We start from the raw sequence: 20,279 nt of genomic DNA on the forward strand, positions 1-20,279 counted from the left end.
GATGCGGGACGTACGCGTCGTTTATTATTTCAAGGCAAGCAACAATAAAAGGTGAACACAGGGGAAAAAAACACTTCATCAAATGTAACAGTGAAGCACTTTTTTTAGTTTCTGGAATAAATAGTAATTAAATCATGTAAGCTGTGACAGTGAAATTGCTTAAAAAAGCAATCCTCCCACCGTAATTGCTGAGATACCCACACTTTTATAAATACTAGGTAACTTTATCTATCGTTTCTATCAGCGGAATGTGACACCGGCTGCTGGCGCCTTCTCATTTTACCGTGGCGTTGGCGACAGCTGCAAAAGCACTTGTGTCAAAAACACACTGATGTGGTCCCGGTGAGCTCGCGGCTCCTGAGGTGTCTTTCCCAGCCCAGGGGTTGCAAGTGGCCGGACAGCAGAGTCATTAGGAGGGGCTGGCGATGCGGTGCCTAATTCATGCACGGGGGGCAAAGCTCTGCACGCACCAGAGGGTCGGGAACCCCGCTGCCTGACCCACCCCGTGTCCGGTCCCCGGGAAGGCCCTCGATGACCCCGGGTCCCGCCCAGCCTGCCCCGACAGAGCCTGCGGGCATCAGGTTGGGTCCTTGAGTAATAAAATGCACCAGAGAGCACAGCAGATTCCCACTCGGAACACCGAACGCTGCCTTCCCGGCTCCTTCCACGCACTTAACCTTCTTGGGGTGGAAACAGATCCGTGGGGGCATTGGGGCATGAGGCCTGCAGGGGCTCGGGGGCTCGGGCCAGGGTCGTTTGCAGGCAGAGCAGAGTGCACCCGCCGTGCAACCCACAGACTCGGGTTGGATTCGGGGATACGGGGACGGGGAGGAGGGCATGCGGAGATGCCGAGCAGCCAGCCGCGGGGTTTTTTATGTCCTTCTGCGAAGGCCAATAACTAATTCCCTGAACGTGGGAGATAAAACACAATACCTGAAGGTCAAAAAATCAGTTAAATCGTTATTTTCCCCGTGTTGCTCCTTCGGAGATCAAGAACCCGCAGCTGAAATCAACCACGCGAGCACCTGCGCCACCCTTCGCCCACAGGCCGGTCCTGACCCTGTCTCCTTTTCCACTTGCAGTCACGTTCAGCAGCTGTCTGGGGACCAAGGGGACGCAGTATGAGACCAACAGCGTGGACTTCAAAGTAGAGGCGGATGGGACGGTCTTTGCCACTCGTGAGTTGCGGATCCCCTCGGAGCAGGTGGCGTTCACCGTGACCGCGTGGGACCGCCAGACAGCCAGGCGATGGGATGCCATGGTGCGGCTGCTGGTGGCCCAGCCCTCGTCAGCCCGCTCCGCACACAAGGTAAGATGTGACCACATGCAGGGGTTTGGGGAGGATCCTTCCTCCCTTAGGTCCATGACCCTCAACGGGCTGTGCTGGCCCCAGAGGACCTCTGACCTGCCAGCTTCCTGAGGCCCCATCCCCGGTTTAATGCACAATCTTGACTGTCTTAATTGTTCTTTCCCGTTTCTCCCTGGGCACCCCAAATTCTGTAACCTCTCCTGCCTGAGGCTTTGGCCTCGGGTGTGGGGCTGGCAGGTTAGCAGGAAATTGCAGCCCTGTTTGTCCTCATGACCAGTCCCAGCTGCTCACTGCCCCCTGCCTGGGGGTCAGCCCGTGGGGAAGCAGAAAACCTTGCAGCGAACAGGGGGCCTCGGGACCCTCAGAATTACTGTGATGTGAGGTGCATCAGGTCAGCAAAGAGAATGCACCGCGAGAAGCAATGCCTTCTACAGCATTCCCGGGCATTCCTCCGAAAAGACCCTGGGAAGCAAAGGGTTAGACCAGGTTGGTCAGATTCCTTCCTGCACATTTACCCAGCGCCTCACACAATTACGGTGCCTCATGAACCGCAGGGGCAGACAGTCTGCAAGTTTCCCAAGCCGGCGGATCAGGGAACCCTCTTCGGGGCTTCCAAGGAATCCCCTTTGGGAGAACAGGGACCTGTATTTTGTGTTATCTTGTTTTTAAACAAAACAGAGGTGGTTTAGGTTAGAGAAGAGAAAGTGGTGACTCTGGTGGGTAGCTTTCCCCTCTGGCAATGAGTTGATCCACCCAGGAAGGACGTCAAGTGCCCTCATGGCTATGTTGACCCAGGCCTCAAAGCCCATTTCCCTTAGCAGAGCCGCAGTATGTTGCGAGTCTCTCCATGTGGGTGCTGAGACCCTAGGACAGATGGAGGGTCCCATGGTGGTTTCCATTCTTTCCTGGGTGATGATGATGGGCCACGAGCTGGTGAGAAGGCAATGAGCAAGGTGGGCCCTGGGGTGGCTGGGACATGGGCCATGGGGGGACCCCTTCCCTCAGGTGCAGGGCCAGGGGCTGACAGGCTGGCCCCCAGTGTTAAGGCTTATATCCCTGATTGCAGTGGAGAAAATACGCGTCTCAGAGCAGAGGGTAGAGGTCCTTAAAGCCTGTGGAAGTCCTCAGATAAAAGGTACTAATTGAAAACATAATGACACCTTTTGTTAGGCATGTTAATGAAGCGATTTCTGATGCAGTTAATCCCCTGATCCTCTTGGAAGGTGATTGCAATTAGTCCTCAGTACAAGTGCCTCTCCAGCCCCACGTCAGGCTGGCCCAACAAGCACCCAAGGGGCAAAAGGAGAGGCGAGGAATCTGCATCCCAGACTCAGGCCATCCTGGCAAGTCTAGATGCGGGGTACTGTGGGGCCACATGCCTGCGTGCATGAAAGGTGGCGGGCAGAGTCTCTGCAGCCCGCCCAACCCAGCCCTTCTCTATTCATTTCAGGTCACCTGATGACTCCCTGTGTCTTCTTACTTTCAAACTCAGAATTCCTTGTCCTGACTTTTTAGGACCCTGCCTAGGCCTTGTCCTAGGAGGTATCCACCCCTCTGGCTCTCAAAACATCTGTAAGTGGCTCCTCTCATTGTCCCCACTTTACAGTTAGGGACAGAGTCACGGGACCACAGCCCCTATGCTGAATGGAAGAATCAGTGTTCTAGAGAGGAGTGAAAACTGGCTTTCTAGGTATGACTGAGCCCAGCACCATAAAGCAGCCTGGCTGCCCTGGGTTACAGTTTAAATTAAATCTTCTTTAATTTACTGTCTGATGCTTTGGGACATGTCACTTGACCACACCAAGATTTACTGATATGGAAAATAGGATAACAGTGGGGTTGTCACAGGTATTATATGAGGTTATGTGTCATACAGATTGTAGACTCACAAGAGCCCTGCTGCAAGGATGCAGCTCTTACTACTGCCATCAGCATGGTCCCTACCCTCAGTCTTGTGCCCATCACAGCCACTGGACCCTCCCCAGGGTGGTTCCTGGGGACAGGAAGGAGGGTCTGTGTGAGACAGAGTCACTTAGTTGGTTTGTCCTTACAAAGACCAATGCCAACCTTTGAATAATGTCGCTCTCTATAAATGGTTTAATGTAATACCATACTGTTGACATCCCCGACCACCTGCCAGAATCAAATGTCAATCTTCTCCAGTGGAAAGTACCTCACTAGGCCTTGAATTATACCCGTCTTCTCTTATAAACAATGCCTAGCACTCAGCAGAAAATAACTGGGCACACAGTAGCTACAGGTAATGGAGTTATCAGACATAGGAATTATAATATCTATGCTTACAGTGTTTAAGCTTACTGAATACAAGATTTTTAAAGAAGAGTAGAAAGGAATTGCACAATTTTAAGATGGAAAAATGCAACAAACAAAAGAGCTCAATGGGTAGATATATGTGCAGATTAGATGCAGTTGAAGAGAGATTTAGTGAAGCAGAAAATGTCAGAAGAAATATTCAGGCTAAATGACAAGGAGAAGGAAAATACAGAAGGAAGAGTAAGCTGGAGAAGTAGCAAGAGGTCCCCAAAAATGTATGTTTGGAATATGAGGGGGGGATAAAATGGAGCCAAAGTAATAATTGAAAAGATAATGACAGAAGACATCCAGGCATCATTTCAACGTGCCCCGTGGATTCTACGTGGGATAATATGAAGAAAGTTGCACTTAGGCTCAGTCTTCACACATTCAGGCTGCTGGAAGGAAACACTGTAGGCTGGGCAGCTTGTAAACAACAGGCATGGATTCCTTGAATTCTGGAGGCGGGAAGTCTGTGACCAGAGTGGCAATGTGGTCAGGTCCCCGAGAGGGCCTCCTGCCGACTGCTGCCTTTGATGTCTTAAATCCTCACCTGGCAGCAAGCAGACACTCGAGTGTCACTCATGGGCACCAATCCCATCTGGCATGACCTCCTCTGATCCTAATCACCCTGCAAGGCTGCACCTCCTGACACCATCACCCTGAGGCACAAGTTCCAGCATACGAATTTGAGGCCACATGCATTCAGTCCACAACAGACATTTTATGGTAAAATGTCTGAACACCAAAGTCACACAGAAGATCTGAAATCCAACAGAAGCCAGCTCCAGGGAAGGCACAACGATGATAGGGGAGCTGGCTTCTCGAAGGGGTGAAGGGACGATGGGCACCAGAAGGTGGTGGGTGGTGACAGACACAGGATTTTGTTACCCAGTGAAAGTCTCCTTCAGGAACCACCACAAGAGACTCTGCTATAGGTTATGTTCTTCAGGCAGAAATAGGACGCTTTGAGATGAAAGCTTAGAGTGAAAAGCCATGAAAAGAATAAGTAGATACAAATAATTGTGAGCAAGGCGGGTGAGATGCTACGTGAGGTGTAAGCTACAGGACAGACGAGAAAGCATGCATGGAGCCAGAGGATCATGGAGCCAGAGAATCCAGGATGCTCACATGCCCTGGAAGATGATGGAAATGGAATTAATACACTACTCGGATAAGACAAAGACCCCTGTACAAGGTCTTGGAAAATCACCATCAGGTCACAGTGGTAGACACGATCAATTTGAGATGCACAAGGAGCCCTGGCCAAGGTAGATGGCATTTCAAGTCATAAGTAAATCTGAACTTGAGGAGTGACCTAAAGGCCTTGTACTAACGTGATAAAAAGATATCTATCATAATACCGTCTTTATTTTCCCATGGGATTCTCACAGGACTCTAACGTGATTGCAAAGGAAGCATTATGCTCTCACCGGGTAACTTAATAATGACCCAGCACCGTGCAAAGGAGAGCTAAGCCCTCCTGCCTCCTGGGTGCACGTCCTGTTCAAATGTTTTCACCTCTTCTAGTCTGCAGATTTAGGCAATATTTTTTTAAAGTGCCTTTAAAAATATGCTTTGTGTAAAGATGGAGAAAAGTTCAGAGTAAAAAGACGCGGGGAAAACACCATGCAATTCTCATCAGAGGGGAGCTGGGCATTCTGTTAATGTACGAGTCCTAAATTTGTGTGCACCTGATAATCCAGCTTCAAAATACTTAGGCAAAAACTGGTAGGACTAAAAGGAGAAATAAACAAATATTCCATGAAAGGTTAAAATTAGCACACACACCTCTGAGTCCCCGATAGAGCCGGCAGACGGAGAGCCAGCAAGGAAATCGAAGTCTCGGCCCACAGATTTAATGAGTCTGGCCTCCCCTCCGAAACCCAGAACCAAGCACGGCTGCGAACACGTGACCTTCAGGGATGCCCAGCACCTTCGCGACACGTGGCTGCAGGCTCAATCTCCAGCCTCAGGCTTAGAATCAGAGCAAGGAAGGAGGAAGGTAACCGAAAAGCCCCCGTAGATTTGGAAGTCGAGTGAAGAGCCTCCTGCCCGGGCCTCACAGGAAGGAAACCGCATGCAGGGTGCACAGTGTTCTGAGCAGAGCGCGCTCAATCAAAATCATAGGATTCCCAAGGACAGCAGCTGAGCCTCTGAACTCCCGAGCCGATCAGAGGGAGCAAGGAACCGCCGTGATCCGAATCGGAAGGGACAACAGGGCGTGATGAGCAGCCTCGCGGTCGGTTGCCGTGCGTGGCGGACGGTCAATGCCGACGCACTTGGGAACATACCCGAAGTGACAAGGTTCTGGGAATATGCCGCTCACCAAGACCAACAGGAGCAGAAAACCTCAACTGTTCCGTTATCACGAACACCTTTCAATTCAGACCCGCGCCCCACGGCCACGGCCACGCGTGAAGCGCTACCCCAACTGTAGGGAGGACTTAAAGCTCATCCCGAGAAACTTGTCCAGAGAGGCGAACAGGCGCCCAGCCAGAACCGGCGAGAACTCCGAAGGGGCAGGAGGGGAGCGGGTTGCCGTGCACCAGGCTGCTCTTAAATCGATGAAAACAACACCCGAGCAAAATACTAACAAGCTCAAGTGCACCCGTGTCTGCAAAGGACAAACCGTGGCTGCACGGGTCCGTTCCGAGAGCAGAAGACTGCTCTAACTCCTGGAAGCGGATACCTGTGATTCAACACAAAATAAGGGGCAGACACCACGTGACCACCTGAATATCGGTTGTTAAATGTAACTTCATTCAGGATGAAATATTCAGCAAATTAGGAAAAGAAGGGACCACCCCTACCCTCGTCAAGGGCGTGCAGCACACCGCCAGGGTGCGATGGGGATACTCGGAGCCTCCCTTGACATCCGAAATAGCACGAGGCTGCTCTTATGTCACATGCCAGAGCTTCAAGCCGCTGAGGTCAGGGGAGAAAAGGAGTCAGAATAAACAGACCCGGCGGTGTGCGTAGTTTATAGGATTGTGAATGTCAAGAACCCGAAATAATGTGCCGAGAACCTGTTGGGCTGGGTGAGTGAGGTTAGTTAGCAAGAGTGCTCGGTGCAAAAGCAATTGCACCTCCACGCACCAGGAATAAATAGCTAGAAAATGAAATTTGAGCCGGATGCCAATGACAATCGCATTTAAAATGATCATACAGCCAGGAATAAATCTGGCGAAACCTTTATAAGACCCTTACGTGTTGTTGAGAACAATTAAAGACCCTGAAAACCAGAACTTCTGCTCATAGCTCAGAAAGCTTGGTGCCGTGGTGACGCCAGTTCCACCCAGAGGTCCCTGGAGACTCAACGGTCCAACACGAATGACAATCACAGCATGTTTTGCTTGTCTACTAGTTTATAGAAGGGCAGAGAGATGACTTTAACCTTTTTTAAAGATTTATTTATTTATTTGAGAGAGAGAGAGAAGGGGGGGAGGTCAGAGAGAGAGAGTGAGAGAGAGAATCTCCAGCAGATCCCCCGCTGAGCATGACGCAGAGCTCGATCCTACAACCCCAAGATCATGACCTGAGCCAAAATCAAGAGTTGGATGCTTAACCAGCTGGGCCACCCAGCTGCCCCTAGATGACTTTAAATGTTTAAATGAAAATGCAAAGGCCCAAGAATAGCCCATAACAGCACGAAGATTGGTATTTGGGACGTGGTGAGGTCTATGTGCAAACCAGAGCAGTTTCTTGACCTCAGCACTGCTGGCATTCGGGCCAGACCATCCTCCATGGTGGGGTGGTCCTGCACGCTGTATGACGTCCACCCAGCAGCATCCCCGGCCCCTACCCCTACACCCCCATTGCCACCAGAGCTCTCTCCAGTCTTTGCAAAATGTTTCCAGGGACTAAAGTCTCCCCCATTTGAGAACCATTAACTGCAGTAATTAAAATGGGTGGTTTAGGGGCGCCTGGGTGACTCAGTGGTTGAGCATCTGCCTTCCGCCCAGGGCATGATCCTGGGGTCCTGGGATCAAGTCCTACATCGGGCTTCCTGCATGGAGCCTGCTTCTCCCTCTGCCTATGTCTCTGCCTCTCTCTCCATGTCACTCATGAAAAAATAAAATAAAATAAAATATAAAATAAAATAGGGTGGCTAAGGAGCAAAGGTGATCAGATAGACAAATGGAGCAGAATGGCAAGCAAAGAAAAAAACATTTCATGTTTTTTAAAAATCATCCTCAGGGAGGAGTAGCTTTTACACAGTAGAATTCACTCGCTTCACGTATACGGCCTGATAAACCCCGTCAGTGCACATGGTGCAGGCGCTTGATTTTTATAAGAGCAGCGCTCTGTGGCCAAGGTCAGTACACTAGAGCCCACGGCCAGATCTGACCTGCCACCTGCCACCCGCCTTTTGATGGCCTGCAAGCTAAGCATGGTTTCTATATTTTTAAATGGTTGTATAAGTATCTATATTAATACCTTTGATTTCACTTCTTGGCCTGTGATGCCTAAAATATTGAACTATCTGACCCCCTTAACAAAAAGTTTGCCGGGCCCTACCTAGGATAACGGAGGAAGGACGATCTTTTCAGTAGATGATGCTTAAGGAATAAAGGTGGAATGACCCCTAGCCCACCCCACCGCCCAAAATCAATTCTGGGCAGAATTTTTTTCTATAATGCATGCTGAGGGCTTCCCGGCTGAGTTTGGGGACGGTGGGGAGTTCAGATGGGGACACAGTGAGCAGAGGTGCAGCTGGCAAAAGGTTCTGGACACAGAAAGCACCCTTTCCAAGGGAGCAGTGTGCAGGATGGAAAGTCCCGGGAAGCTCTTGCCAAAAGGAGCTTTGAAGTACATCCCCCAAGGACCAGCGTGCGGGGTCCCCCTAATTTCCCGGTTCCGTGAATCCTCTTTCTCCAAGTGCAGCCTCCCTGCCTGGTGTTTTGGGCGACTCGGTGGAGCTGGACAAAACTGACAGCTCCCTGGTGAGACGAGCCATAAAAATCTGGCAAGTTTTCCCCTTCCTGTTTCCTCTCTTAGCAACTATTCAAAGGCAGCCTTTCTGTGGGTAATACCAGCCATGCTGGAATCTGGAATAACATTTTTTTGTGCAGTCTTGCAGGAAAGCTGATAGCAATTCAATTAGAAAATGCAAATGAGGTCACATATTTCCCACAGGAGTGCTGGATCGCCCCCGAGGAATCGGAGCAATATTCTGGCCTAACAGTAAATACTGAAGATAAAGGTTCGCGCATGGTTGTCAGCTGACGGGCTGCGCTCGCACTCGAACGTGGCAATGGGACCTGTGGGTATAGTTTGCAAAAAAGAAACTGTTGTTTATGAAACTAATCCTGGCTCTTAACGCGCACGTCAGCATTTATGAAAGATACACTCAGGCGAGCGGCACCCACGCCCGGCCGGCCCCGGGGCGGACATGGTCTCCCCACGCGTTCCTGTGTCCCCGCCTTGGACGGGCCGAAAGCGTCCCCCGGGGAGCATCTGCGGGGTGCTAACCTGCGCTCACTCGGAATGGGGGAGTTTGTCGGAAGGCCTCGCAGACACGCAGGTCAGGCCGGTGTGCTGACACCGCGGGGAAATCTGGACACAGACACGCATGCAGGGGGGACTCCGCAGGTGAAGTCGGGGAGCAGGGCGACGCTTCCACAGCCAAGGACGGTGGAGACGGCCAGCCGGCCCCCGGAGTAGAGGACAGAGGCCCCGAGTGGACTCTCCCCACGGCCCCAGAGGGAACTGCCCCCGCCCCCCCCGCCCCGACACCTTGACCTCAGACTTCCGCTGTCACCACGCCCCGGGCTCTGGTGCTTTGGCTCAGCGGCCCCAGGACGCTGTCTCACCAGGCATGTGGCCTCCCCGCCTGTGGCTGAGCGGACTGCAGACAGACCTCGTGTAGGCCCCCAAACGTGGGCTGTGGGTCCCGAGCCGGGGTCCCGCCCAGGCCTCCAGACGCCCCCAGGTCCCCGCATGCCGCCACGCAGTCCCCAGGACAGCAAGAACAGGTCTGGCCAAGACCCCTATGGCGAGGCCCTGCCGTCCGTCTGCACCCGCCCACAGTTCGTCACCCCTCCATCCCGAGAGCAGGCAGGAGCCCGTCGCCTCCATCACCAAGGACCCCCAGGGGGGTCACGACACGGTGCGCTGGAGACGGCCCGCTAAGGACCCGTTCCTGCCGTCCACCTGCCCACCCGAGAGGTGAGACCCCTCAGGCAAGGCCGGCCGAGGCGGGAAGGCCCCCAAGTGAGCACCGGAGGGCCGGTGCGCCTGGGCCTGCACCCAGACACCGCAGATTCAGAGGTTTTGACTGAAAGGGGCCCCGTGGGGCTTTCCGCGCAAGGTGGTGCCTTGGGAAGGCACCCAGGTCAGAGGTGCTGCCCGAGGGATGGAGTGTGTGACTTCAGACAGTGGCAAGACGGCTCTTTCATCTCTTCCCAGAAGACGGATGGCCTCGTGCGAGCGATCAGCCATCGTGGGCGAGGTGTAGACGTGTCCGCGCCCATGCCCCGTGGGGGCGGCCTCCTGCAGCCCTAATGCGTGTTCGCCCCCCCCCCCACCACAGGGCTGCTCCAGGCACACGCCGGACTGCCCACACCCCACAAGCCCTATATCCCTGCACGTCAGGGCCCCGCAGCCCCGCACCCCCACACCGCTGGGTCCCCAGGGATGAGCGGAACTCCTCAAACTCACGGCGGCTGTTAACTGTTGGCGCGCAGGGTGTGAGTGGTGGTTGTACCTGGTCGGAGGGGCCTCTTGGCTTCCTTGTCTACGGTTTTGGAGAACGGCCCTCGGGCGACGCGTCCACCCGACTGTCCTCTCCTGGCCCCGGGTGAGCAGGACGTGCCCGGCGGGAAAGCTAAACGCTGACACTATTTCAGGCTGCAAAGGGCCCCGCACACCCGGGTGCCGGGGTTGACCCGCCCGCCCTCTTGCGGGGCGGAGGTGACGGGTCACCGGCACAGCCCGGGGGGCCTCACGACTCTGGCCGGCACTGTCCCAGTGAGACCGGCCGGGCGGGAGCCGAGTCAGGCAGGAGCGGCAGCTCGCTGATGCTTGGCACCCGGGCGGAGACCAAAGGGACGAGGACGAGCGTCGCTGCCAGGCAAGGAAGCTTCCGGCATGTCAGCCGGGGCAGACAGGCCGCACGGGTCCCTGCAGTCTCCAGGAGCACGATCTCGAGGTGGACATGATGGGCAGGGCACCCTCAGAGGATTCTGGGGTCCCCTGGGTCAGAAAGCTCCCAAGTCCCTCTCTTGGTTCCCTGGGGGAGTGACGACCGAGCACGGCTGTGTCCCTGCCCGACGCGCCCTGCGGCAGCCTCTGTGTCCCCATACCCCGGGAACTGGGAGCGGGCCCTGAGCAGGGGGCAGAGGCTGCCGCCGTGTCCAGGGTCAGAAAGGCGACATTAGGAGCCAAGGCCTAAAGCATGAGAGAAGACAGAGGCCACCTCCAGCCCGGCCTCTCCCGTCCTTGGGCGAGATCCCGTCTCAGCCCATCCGAGTCTGGGCCTGGGGGGCCGGGCGGCCAGCGCCGGAGGACACTTCTCTGCATGCAGCCTCCTGGGCGCGTAGTGAGCGGAGACGGCACGGGTGCGTGTGTGCACGAGAGCTGTGAGCACTGCAGACGTGCTTGTGCCCTTGGGCTGTTGCTCACCCACCCCCGGGGCCTGTAGCCCCTGATGGGGGCTGGCGTGTGCGTGTGCATGCACGCGAGTGAGGCAGCGTGGGTGCAGGCTGCCCTCCGGTAGGTGTTTCTGGTGAAAATCAAGCAGGTGTGTCCAGACGCACACAGGTTGGTGGTTCTCTCCAGGCCGTGGCTCCCACCGGATGTTTGGTGAAGTATAAAATCCTTCTTGTTCCTGAAGATGTTTCTGGAAACAACAGAGAGGCGGTCGTGGGCGCTTCTGCTTTGAGAAGAAGCCCCAGCGAGGTCACCTGTGAGCCTGAGCCCCGCCACCTGGCGTACACGCGGCCTGGAGCCCATCCTGCGGGCCCCACGTCCTCGGTGGACAGCAGAACCGACTACGGGGCTGAACATCCCCGGGGCGCCTTCCGGAAGGAAATGAGACTGGAAGTCTGGTTGAGTTAAGGCTCTCAGGCCGACCCTGATCACGTCCTCTTTGAAGCCTTCCAGAGCCATCAACGCTGACAAAACTGACGATATTTCTCACTAATTGACACCAATGTGAAAGATTCATTTGGTTCCACCGCTAACAACTCCGGGAAAAAAGTAACACAGTGTGGCTTAACTTGCTAATTTAATTTAATTTAATTTTTTTTTTTTTTTTGCTGCGATTGTTCCCCCCCCCCCCCCCGTAAAATGAAGAGTAGTTTCGTTTAAAATGTTTCTAGACAAGTATGATTTTCTTGATTCTCTCGAGCAAGTTCCCCACCAGGGCGTGCAGAGGAGCCTAGAGACACTTTGGGTTGTCACAACTGGGGGTGGGGGCGGCAGGTAGGGGAGTTTCTGGCATCAAGTAGGTGGGGGCCACGGACGCCTGGCAAATGCCCAGGAGGCCACACCCCGGAGAGCAGTCTAGTTCCTAATGTCGGCAGTGCCGAGGCGCAGAGGCCCTGGGCTGGAGACAGGTGTTCAACCGCCGGGGCCCTGGGGGTCCTGGGTGAGCTGGGGAGGCCTGGACGGCTGAGCAACCCGGCTGGACGCGTGGTGTGAGCCTCGTGCACGCACACCCACACCCACACCCACACCCACACGGGGGGGGGGGCTCGTCGGGATGGGGCGGGGTCTCCCGTCCTGCCCTCTGTGCTTGGATCCTGGGCCTCACCGCGGCCCCTGAGCCTGCCGTCTGCACACGCATGCTGCCCTGCAGGGTGCACCCTGCCCTGCCTGCACTGGGTGCTGTGCCGACCGCATCCTCATTTTTGGGGAGAGAGAAGGCGAAGGAGGACAGGGGGTGACCTTTGAGGTATTCAAGAGAAAGGTGGTTCTGACGCCAATAGGAACAGCATGACACCTTCCCAACCAGGAGCCCCCGGCTGGTAAAAGTGCCTGAGCAGCCCCGACTGAAGTCTTTCCACGGGGGCGGCTCAGTTTCCGGACCTGGGTCCCCCTGCTTGGCCCGGGTGGGACAGGGTGTCAGGAGCGCTCACGCTAACCAGCCGCAGGGCAGAGAGGAGCCGTGCGCCAGCTCGGGGGACGTGACCGGTCACTGCACCTGCCAGGGCCTCACCTGCCCAGGTGTGTGCGGGGACGACAGCAGCCCCTCCCTCCCCGATGCCCTGGGTGTGAGTGAGCAACGAAGACGCTCTCCCACGGGGATACAGGAGGGAATAACCAAGCCAGGAATGATTTCCATGGGAATTTGCAAACCCGCCTGCCCTTCCTAGAAGAGATCAGGAGTCAGAAATAGCGTAGTGCTGTGGGGGGAAGATCACACCTGCGTCCATCTGCTCAGGGGCCATGCGCACGTCGGAAAATCCGCTCGGCGCCTCTCAGAACCAAACTCATGCAAATGTTTATTTAGAACGGCTCGCATGTTCTATTTGCTGAGGAACAGAGATGTTTCCCCGTTGTTTTATTTTGTGTTTGTTAAATACCATTTTACTCTGTCCGTCCTTAGCTGCCATGGAAACCAGCCAGAAGGCTGCAGATAGCAGCCTAGTTAAATATTTTAAATATACATGCTTGCAGGCAAACAAAATGTACCATTTTTCAAATGCATATTGAAAGGGGAGTAGGAGGCAGAGAAATGAACTATCAGGACAGACTTTAGTGCTTCTTTTGTTTTTAAGATTCTGATTATCTTCAGTGAAAATCAGCACCAGGTTTGACATGGGGGGTAGAGGAGGCGGTATTTCCTTTACGGAAGCACGTGTCACCCAAAGCCGTAAGGAAGCAGTGGAAACAGGAGGAGACAGAGGAGAGGCATAAGTGACACCCGTGTTCGGGGAATAAAGCACGACCGACCACCTCGGTCAGGTCACAGTGCACGAGGGCCGTGGCCTCCCGCACGTCCCCCTGACCACAGACCCCTGTGCCATCAGTGATCTTTGAGCACCAGGCCCTTCGTCGTGTTTTTGCGTCTGAGATGGGCCACTTACTTCCCCAGCTGTTAGGGCCGTTCAGGAACGGGCAGGTGGGACGATGGACACAGGTCAGTGGTCACTGTGCGCGTGTGAATCACAGGTGCCTCCGAGCCCGGGCGGGACCCGGCAGGGAGGCTAAAGGAACGAGGTACCGGCTGCATTCACTGGCACCTGCTCGGTGTCACGAAGGACGGGGAGCGGGGGAGAAGGGCTGCTTTATTCGTGGGAGTGGAGAAAACGAAGCTTGTGGCCTCCCAGGGCCCCCAGAACCTTCCGTCCTCCAAGCGCAGATCCCCCCGTGCGGGGAGGCCGGCGCTCAGCCGCGCACTGACCGCACAGAGAAGGGTGTGCACCGCCCGGCCCGGAAGGCGGGAGAACAGGCCCAGGGAGGTTAGAGCCCAGCGTCGCCCTCTCCCGCCCCCAGCCCTTCCTCATCGTCTGCCCGGCGCCCGCCCGAGGAAGCCGTGTCCGGGCATCGGGGTCCGCAGGCCTGCAGTGCCGGTCGCGGGAGTCGGCCCCCCAGGGACGCCGAGGGGAGGGGCCTGGGTGCACATGTGAAGCCCACCCGGAGCCCCGTGGTGAAGGAGAAGCCTTGAGCATCAGCAGACACGGTGCCCGCGTGGCATGTCCCACCGGGAACAAAGTGGAGATTTTTCCATAGATTCTTTTATCAAATCAGATGGATTCGGGTCCAGGCCACTTTCTCAAAAGTGGAAGGAATTTGAGAGGCTAAGGAAGGAAGCGTCCAGCAGGTCAGCCCCGGACCTGAGGATGGCGGGGAGGGCCTGTCGGGGCGTCAGGCTGTCATCTGTGACATCTTTGGGGGGTCAGGGCTGCTGGGCACACCTTAGAAATGCACCCCTTGGGGTCTGGCACGTGGGCATCTTGAGGCAGTTTCCATATTAGTTGCGTCTGCTGAGAGGGCGACTCTGAGCATCCCACCCCATCCCCACTCCCCGGAGGATAGCCGACTCCCTTTACCCACCGCGCTTTGCAGAAGCGCCAAGTGTCCCTGGTCTAATGACTGTGCTGGGAGCCTGGTGCCGCTCCCGCCCCCCTTCTTGCTCCCGCCCCCTCTGCACCCCCCTCCCTCTGCCCCCCTCTGCCCCCCTTCTGCCCTCCCTCTGCTCCCCCTCTGCTCCCACCCCTGGGTTTCCACGGGGCTGCCCCTACCTTGGCCCGCGACACTCTTCACTTGGCCTTGCCCAGGCTCTGCCCTTCTTCTCGGTCCCTTTGCACCTGGGAGGCATTTCTAGAGCAGGTGCTTGGCTCCAACCCCCTGGAGCCTGTCCACCATGCGGGTGGACTGGGGCTGGGCCTCCCCCCTCCCTGCTCCACAGCACCTGATACGTTGGGTCAGGAAGGGGTGCAGCGGGACCTGTCGCCTGCATCCCTATCACGAGGAAATAGGGACATAGTCACCCAGGAAGCAGCAGATGCCCACCCCCGACCAAGATGGCAGGAAGGGCCCGAGGGAAGCCACCCGAGCTCCGTGGCCTCTGATTATTTATGCTTCCTATTTACCTTCACCTCTGATGCTTGACAAGTCAGCCCATTTAACAGCCAGTGCTCACACTTGGCTCTTAATAACTCTGTGTCCCTTACAGGTGAACAGTTAGATAATAGAAAATATGATGAATTAGAACTTTTTGCATGTAGATGGGAGGAGGTGCGTATGATCATAGCCTTCCCGACACTATTTTTCTTCCACCACCACCCCCCCCCCCGCTTTTTTCCAAAAAAAAAAAAAAAAAGGCGATAATTTAAATCCTGCCTCGGGTCAGTTTTGCATTATTCATCTTTCCCTGGTGAATTGATGATGGAGGGAAATGACCCGGCTTCTTCCTCATCTGTGGCGTCCCTGAAGACCTCACCTGGAAGTCACACTCAATTACACTCATAATCAGACACACAGAACAATCCTCTGGTACAGGGAGAGCAAGACCGGGCGGCACAGAGCTGCCGGGAGCCGACGAAAATAATGTGCCGAGCGGGGGCCGCGGGGGCAGCGCCCGCAGATGGCTGTGGGGTGCAGGTTCGGACCGGCAGGGGCCGGCGGTGGACTCGCGGCTTCTTCCACAGCTTGCCCGTGAACCGCGGCCTCGGTCTCGGTGAGCCGGAGGGCTGTCGTCATTGCTGCGCCGTCGTCCTGTCCTCGGGCCCCTCACCTCCCAACTCTTTGCCTAAAATAACAACCTGCGAGCCCAGTGCGGGGGCTTCACCACGTTATCCCTGGAAGAGGGGACGCTTGCCCTTGAGCCCGGCCCAGAGAGCCTGCCGGGGGACAGCTGCCAGGGCCAGACGAGAAGTCCGGAAGGACCTTAAGGCCACCTGTCCTGGGCCCCGCAGGTGCCCAGGTGCCACAGACGGTCTGTCTGCAGAGGGACCAGCCGTCAGCCCGGGGAGGCCCCAGATGCCGTTTTGTCTTTGCGAAGTCGACGTCCTTCGATGCGGTGACTCCAGACTCCCACCCGGCAGTGAGATTACCCTCCCCAATTGTGGGGGGAAGCTGACCCTCGGGCTGGTACCCCAGCCCACTGCTCACACCCCAGCTGTCCAGGTCGCCCAATGCCCAGAGCTCACGCAGCCCCTTGAGCGGGGAGACTGAGGCCCAGAGACAGTTAGAGGCACACCTGAGGTCCTGCTCCTGGCTCTGGGACCCCGGCTCTGGGACCCCTACTCTGGGATCCCCTCTCTGGAACCCCCGCTCTGGGACCCCCACTCTGGGACCACCCTCTGGGACCCCGGCTCTGGGACCTCTGCTCTGGGACCCACTCTGGGGACCCCCACTCTGGGGACCCCCACTCTGGGATCCCCTCTCTGGGGACCCCAGCTCTGTGAACCCGGCTCTGGGACCTCCCACTCTGGGACCCTCACTCTGGGATCCCCTCTCTGGAACCCCCACTCTGGGACCCCAGCTCTGTGAACCCGGCTCTGGGATCCCCTCTCTAGGACCCCCGGCTCTGGGGACCCCCGCTCTGGGCCCCTGGCCTCACGAGGTCCCCTGGCTATTCGCTGTCCCAGAGCACCGTCGGCAGTGACTCCGGCCCGGAGCGCCGCGGAGGGAGAGGCAGCTGAAACAAGAAACGCTTTGCAAATAAAAGCTGCTGAAGAAGCAGATCTAGGACTTTGCAAGTGAGAGTGGCCCGTGTGGTCTGCACCGGGGGCCGCTCCACACCCTCATCTGCCCCTTTGGGGAAGTGCCCCCGGTCAGTGCACTGGGCGGTGCGGGCTGCGTCTGGGGTACCTGGGCACCCAGGTGTGTCCAGGTAGGACCGGCTCACGGGCAGCCCTGACCCAGGGCACGACTGGGGTGTGTGGAGGGGACGAGAGGGGTGGGGCAGGGTGGGGTGGGGGCAGGTGTCCCTTGTGGCCCGAGACACCTGAGCCCGAGGTTGTGGGGGGACTGGTGGGAACCCCTCCCACCCCATTGCTCCCTAGTCCAGGACAGCGAGCCCATCCCTCCTGCAGCCCCAGGTAGTGCCCTGCCCTTCTTGGGGGGAGGCCACCACGGCCGGGGGGACACCCGGTGCAGCCGCCAGGGTGGAATCCCGGCTGTCTGCCCATGGCCGGAGGGGGGCCCATCCCAGGGGACAGCTAACCCTGCCTCGAGCATCCAGGAGGGAACCCACGTCTCCTCCCGGGGAGCACCTCCCCCTGCACCACCCCTGGCTAACCCCTCCCCCACCAGCCAGGCAAATTCCTTCCTCCTTGTGCCTCAGTTCCCTCACCTGAGCTATGAGGCTGTAGGACACCCCGAAGCCCCCCGTCCCTCTGAACACCTGGGGCTCATTCTAGGCCAGGCCACCACCCCCTGGTGTCCTGGCAAAAGCCCCCGACCCCTTCCCTCTGCACCCCTGGTTGTCCAGCCTGCAGGACCCCCTCCAGGGTGACTCTTCTCGAGTTTCTCCCCACTGTGAACCGGAAATGGGGCTGAAACCCCCGACCATCTGCCCAGTGCCCCAACATCACCCCCGCTACCTCCCCATAAGGGTCTCCTCGCTCCACACAGAGGAGCCACGGCTTGGGGGTGCGGGGGGCAAAACAAGCCTCACCAGGCCAGTAAAGAGCAGCCTGTGTCAGACCAGCTCTGCCCACCGGGGAGCCTGGGATGCTCCCCCTCTTCTTCTAGGCCCCAAACGTCCCTTTAGTTTAATACGGGTTCTGGAGGCACCCATGCTGTCCTGCTTCCACGTCGCCCCTTCCTGGCCACTCCTTCCCAGCCTCGTCCCCCAACCCACCCCCGACAAGCTCCTCTTCACCCCTCAGTACCCTGCCCAGGTGTAAATACCCCATGAAGCGTGTCGCCCGTCCCAGACGGATTGAATGGCATGTAACTGGCTGCTGGTTTGAACCCTGCCTGGTCCTGGCTCGGTGCTGGTCGCTGCCCCACGGAACAGCGGCCGTCCTGAAGAGTAAAGCAGAGGATACCCCGGCCACTGGCTGCCCTGTGCCCCCGTCTTCACTGCCCTTGGACTCCTGGCCGGCCACTCCACACGAGCACTTTTGAGGGCAGAGCCTGAGGGTCCCTTGATTTCTGGTGCTCAGGAAATGTGTGCAACCCCGCATTTAAGTCTGCCCACTGTGCGTGCCCTGCGCCGAGTGGGCGGCCAGAAGGAGGCCTCGGCCCCCAGGGCAGGGCGGGAGGTGCCCTCCCTGGGCAGGGACAGGGGGACGTGGAGGTCCTCAGGCCTGGTGCCCGAGCCGACCCATCCCAGGACCTGAGGGCACAGGCCACGCTCTGGGAGGCTTGTTCCAGCTGCCGTGTGCCCAGGGCTTCCCAGGGGACATGCGTGGGCCAGGGAGTCCAGTGGGGAGGCTGGTGGAAGATGGGAAACGAGACCTGAGCCCCGGCAGGCCATAAGGGCACCGACGAGGAGTGCATCCAGTGGCAAGCAGGCGGGGGTCAGGAGCAGGGCACAGCCCGGGTGGCAGCCCGGCCTCCGTGTGGACGGCATGGCCAGTCCTTGACCCCGAAGCACAGGACGAGGGGTGGTTATGGGCGCAGAGCCCAGATCTGGCCGTGCTCAGGTTGGGGGCTCCATGCAGCATCCTCGTGTCCACAGCTCCAGGAGGGTGACCTCTTAACCACATCTTCCCGGATGTCCAGGAAGAGGATGGCGGGACCAGGTGCCCGCCTCAGGGCTCCCTGCCCTGTAGTTCTGCAGCTGTGAGCTCGCTTGGCCCCAAAGGCCAGTCCAGCAGCCAGGAGCCCCCCGACTCCCACCAAGAATGAGGCCTCTGGCCTGGATGAAGCCGTCTAGGGTGAGCCAGTGATGGGCTTTGGCTAGCCCGTCACGGTGCCGGGCTTTCGGTTTTGAGAAAAGTGTGGCATGTTATGAACATGCACAGAGATGTGCAGACACTACACTCCTGCACACATGCATGCATGTGTGCCCACCTGTACATCCCTGTGTGCACACACGTACGTGTTAGCAACGGGGCACAGAGGTCAGGTTCGTATCATTAGCCAACACTCAGCCACCCTCAACTCTGCAACATTCAGGGACGCCTGGGGAATTCAGCAGGTGTCGTCCCTCAGGAAGTCCGGAGCACCTGCAAGTAACGCACGCAGGGCTGAGAACTCGTGTCATCGCGCATCCGCGTCGGGCGCCGCGCGCAGAGTGGGCCTGGCGCTGCTGCGTGTCCAGAGCGACGTGCTCGCTCCATCGCCGTAACCGATGACCCGCACGGACATTTCTCCACCAGAGAAGCGGGTGCCTCTTGCAGGCCGAGGCTGCACGGCTCTGGCACTGATTTTCACCAGATTTTGTTATTACATGTGTCTCACAGCTTTAAAATAGTGGCAAATATGTGCAATTTATTTAAGCAACACTAGGGAAATTAACGCCGCGCAGGCTCATCCGAAGCAAATGAAGATAAAGCAAAAAACAAAAATGGCTTAATGAGAACGCTTTAGGGTCCTGAGCCTGGAATGCTGGGAGCGCAGGTGAGCGTCTGCTGGCGCCGGAGCATTACCGGGTCAGGGTCAGGGTTGGGGGCAGACCTGTGTGTCCGCACCCCCTCTGGGGGGGCATCGGGGAAGCCACAGGTGACCAGTACCCCCTCCCTGAGGCTGTGCTTGTGGCGGGGGCTCCTGGCATCTCGTGCAAGGTCCCCAAGTCCGGCTGGCTGCCCTCAGGCACACACTACCCCAGCCCTTCTCCTGGGCCGGGTACCTGGGGACAGGTGAACTACCTACCTGTGGGTGGGGAGCCCCGGGCCGGGATAGCAGCCCACATCCGTCTCCTGGAGGCTCCCTCATCCAGCCTGCAGGCCGCACTCTCACCTCCCAACGGTAATGCTCATTGTGCCCAGCCCTCCCCACGCCTAACTTGAGGACAGGTAAAGGGGGGTGTGATGTCACAGGCAAAGACCCAGCAGTGAGGGGTGGTGCTCAGCCAGGTGCTCCGGCCCTGAGGTCTGACTCCCGGCATTCAGATCCCTGCCTCTGCCCCCGGAGCTGCGTGACCTTCGGAAGCCTCCTGAGGCATCAGCGAGAGGGGTGTAGGCAGAGGCCGTGTGGAGCGCCCAGTGCCCCGGGGCGGGGAAGGCGGTCATCCCCTCGCTGGCAGTGGGGGGACAGCGTGCGGCCAGGACTGTCCTAAATGTAGTTCCGTGAAGCCCATCGAGGAACC

The 20,279-nt window shown here is 57.4% G+C and overlaps 1 protein-coding gene across 4 annotated transcripts in view; it reads left to right on the forward strand.

Moving 5' to 3' along the window:
• Positions 1-20,279, forward strand: part of CDH4 (cadherin 4) — a 508,943-nt gene that overhangs the window by 374,856 nt on the left and 113,808 nt on the right. For all 4 annotated transcript variants that reach the window (XM_077873791.1, XM_077873793.1, XM_077873792.1 and 1 more), the window contains one exon: positions 1,083-1,309. In XM_077873791.1, the coding sequence (XP_077729917.1) occupies positions 1,083-1,309 (227 nt within the window). The remainder of the gene's footprint in view (positions 1-1,082; positions 1,310-20,279) is intronic.

The sequence above is a fragment of the Canis aureus genome, chromosome 26 (assembly GCF_053574225.1).
Source record: "Canis aureus isolate CA01 chromosome 26, VMU_Caureus_v.1.0, whole genome shotgun sequence".
NCBI lineage: Eukaryota > Metazoa > Chordata > Mammalia > Carnivora > Canidae > Canis > Canis aureus.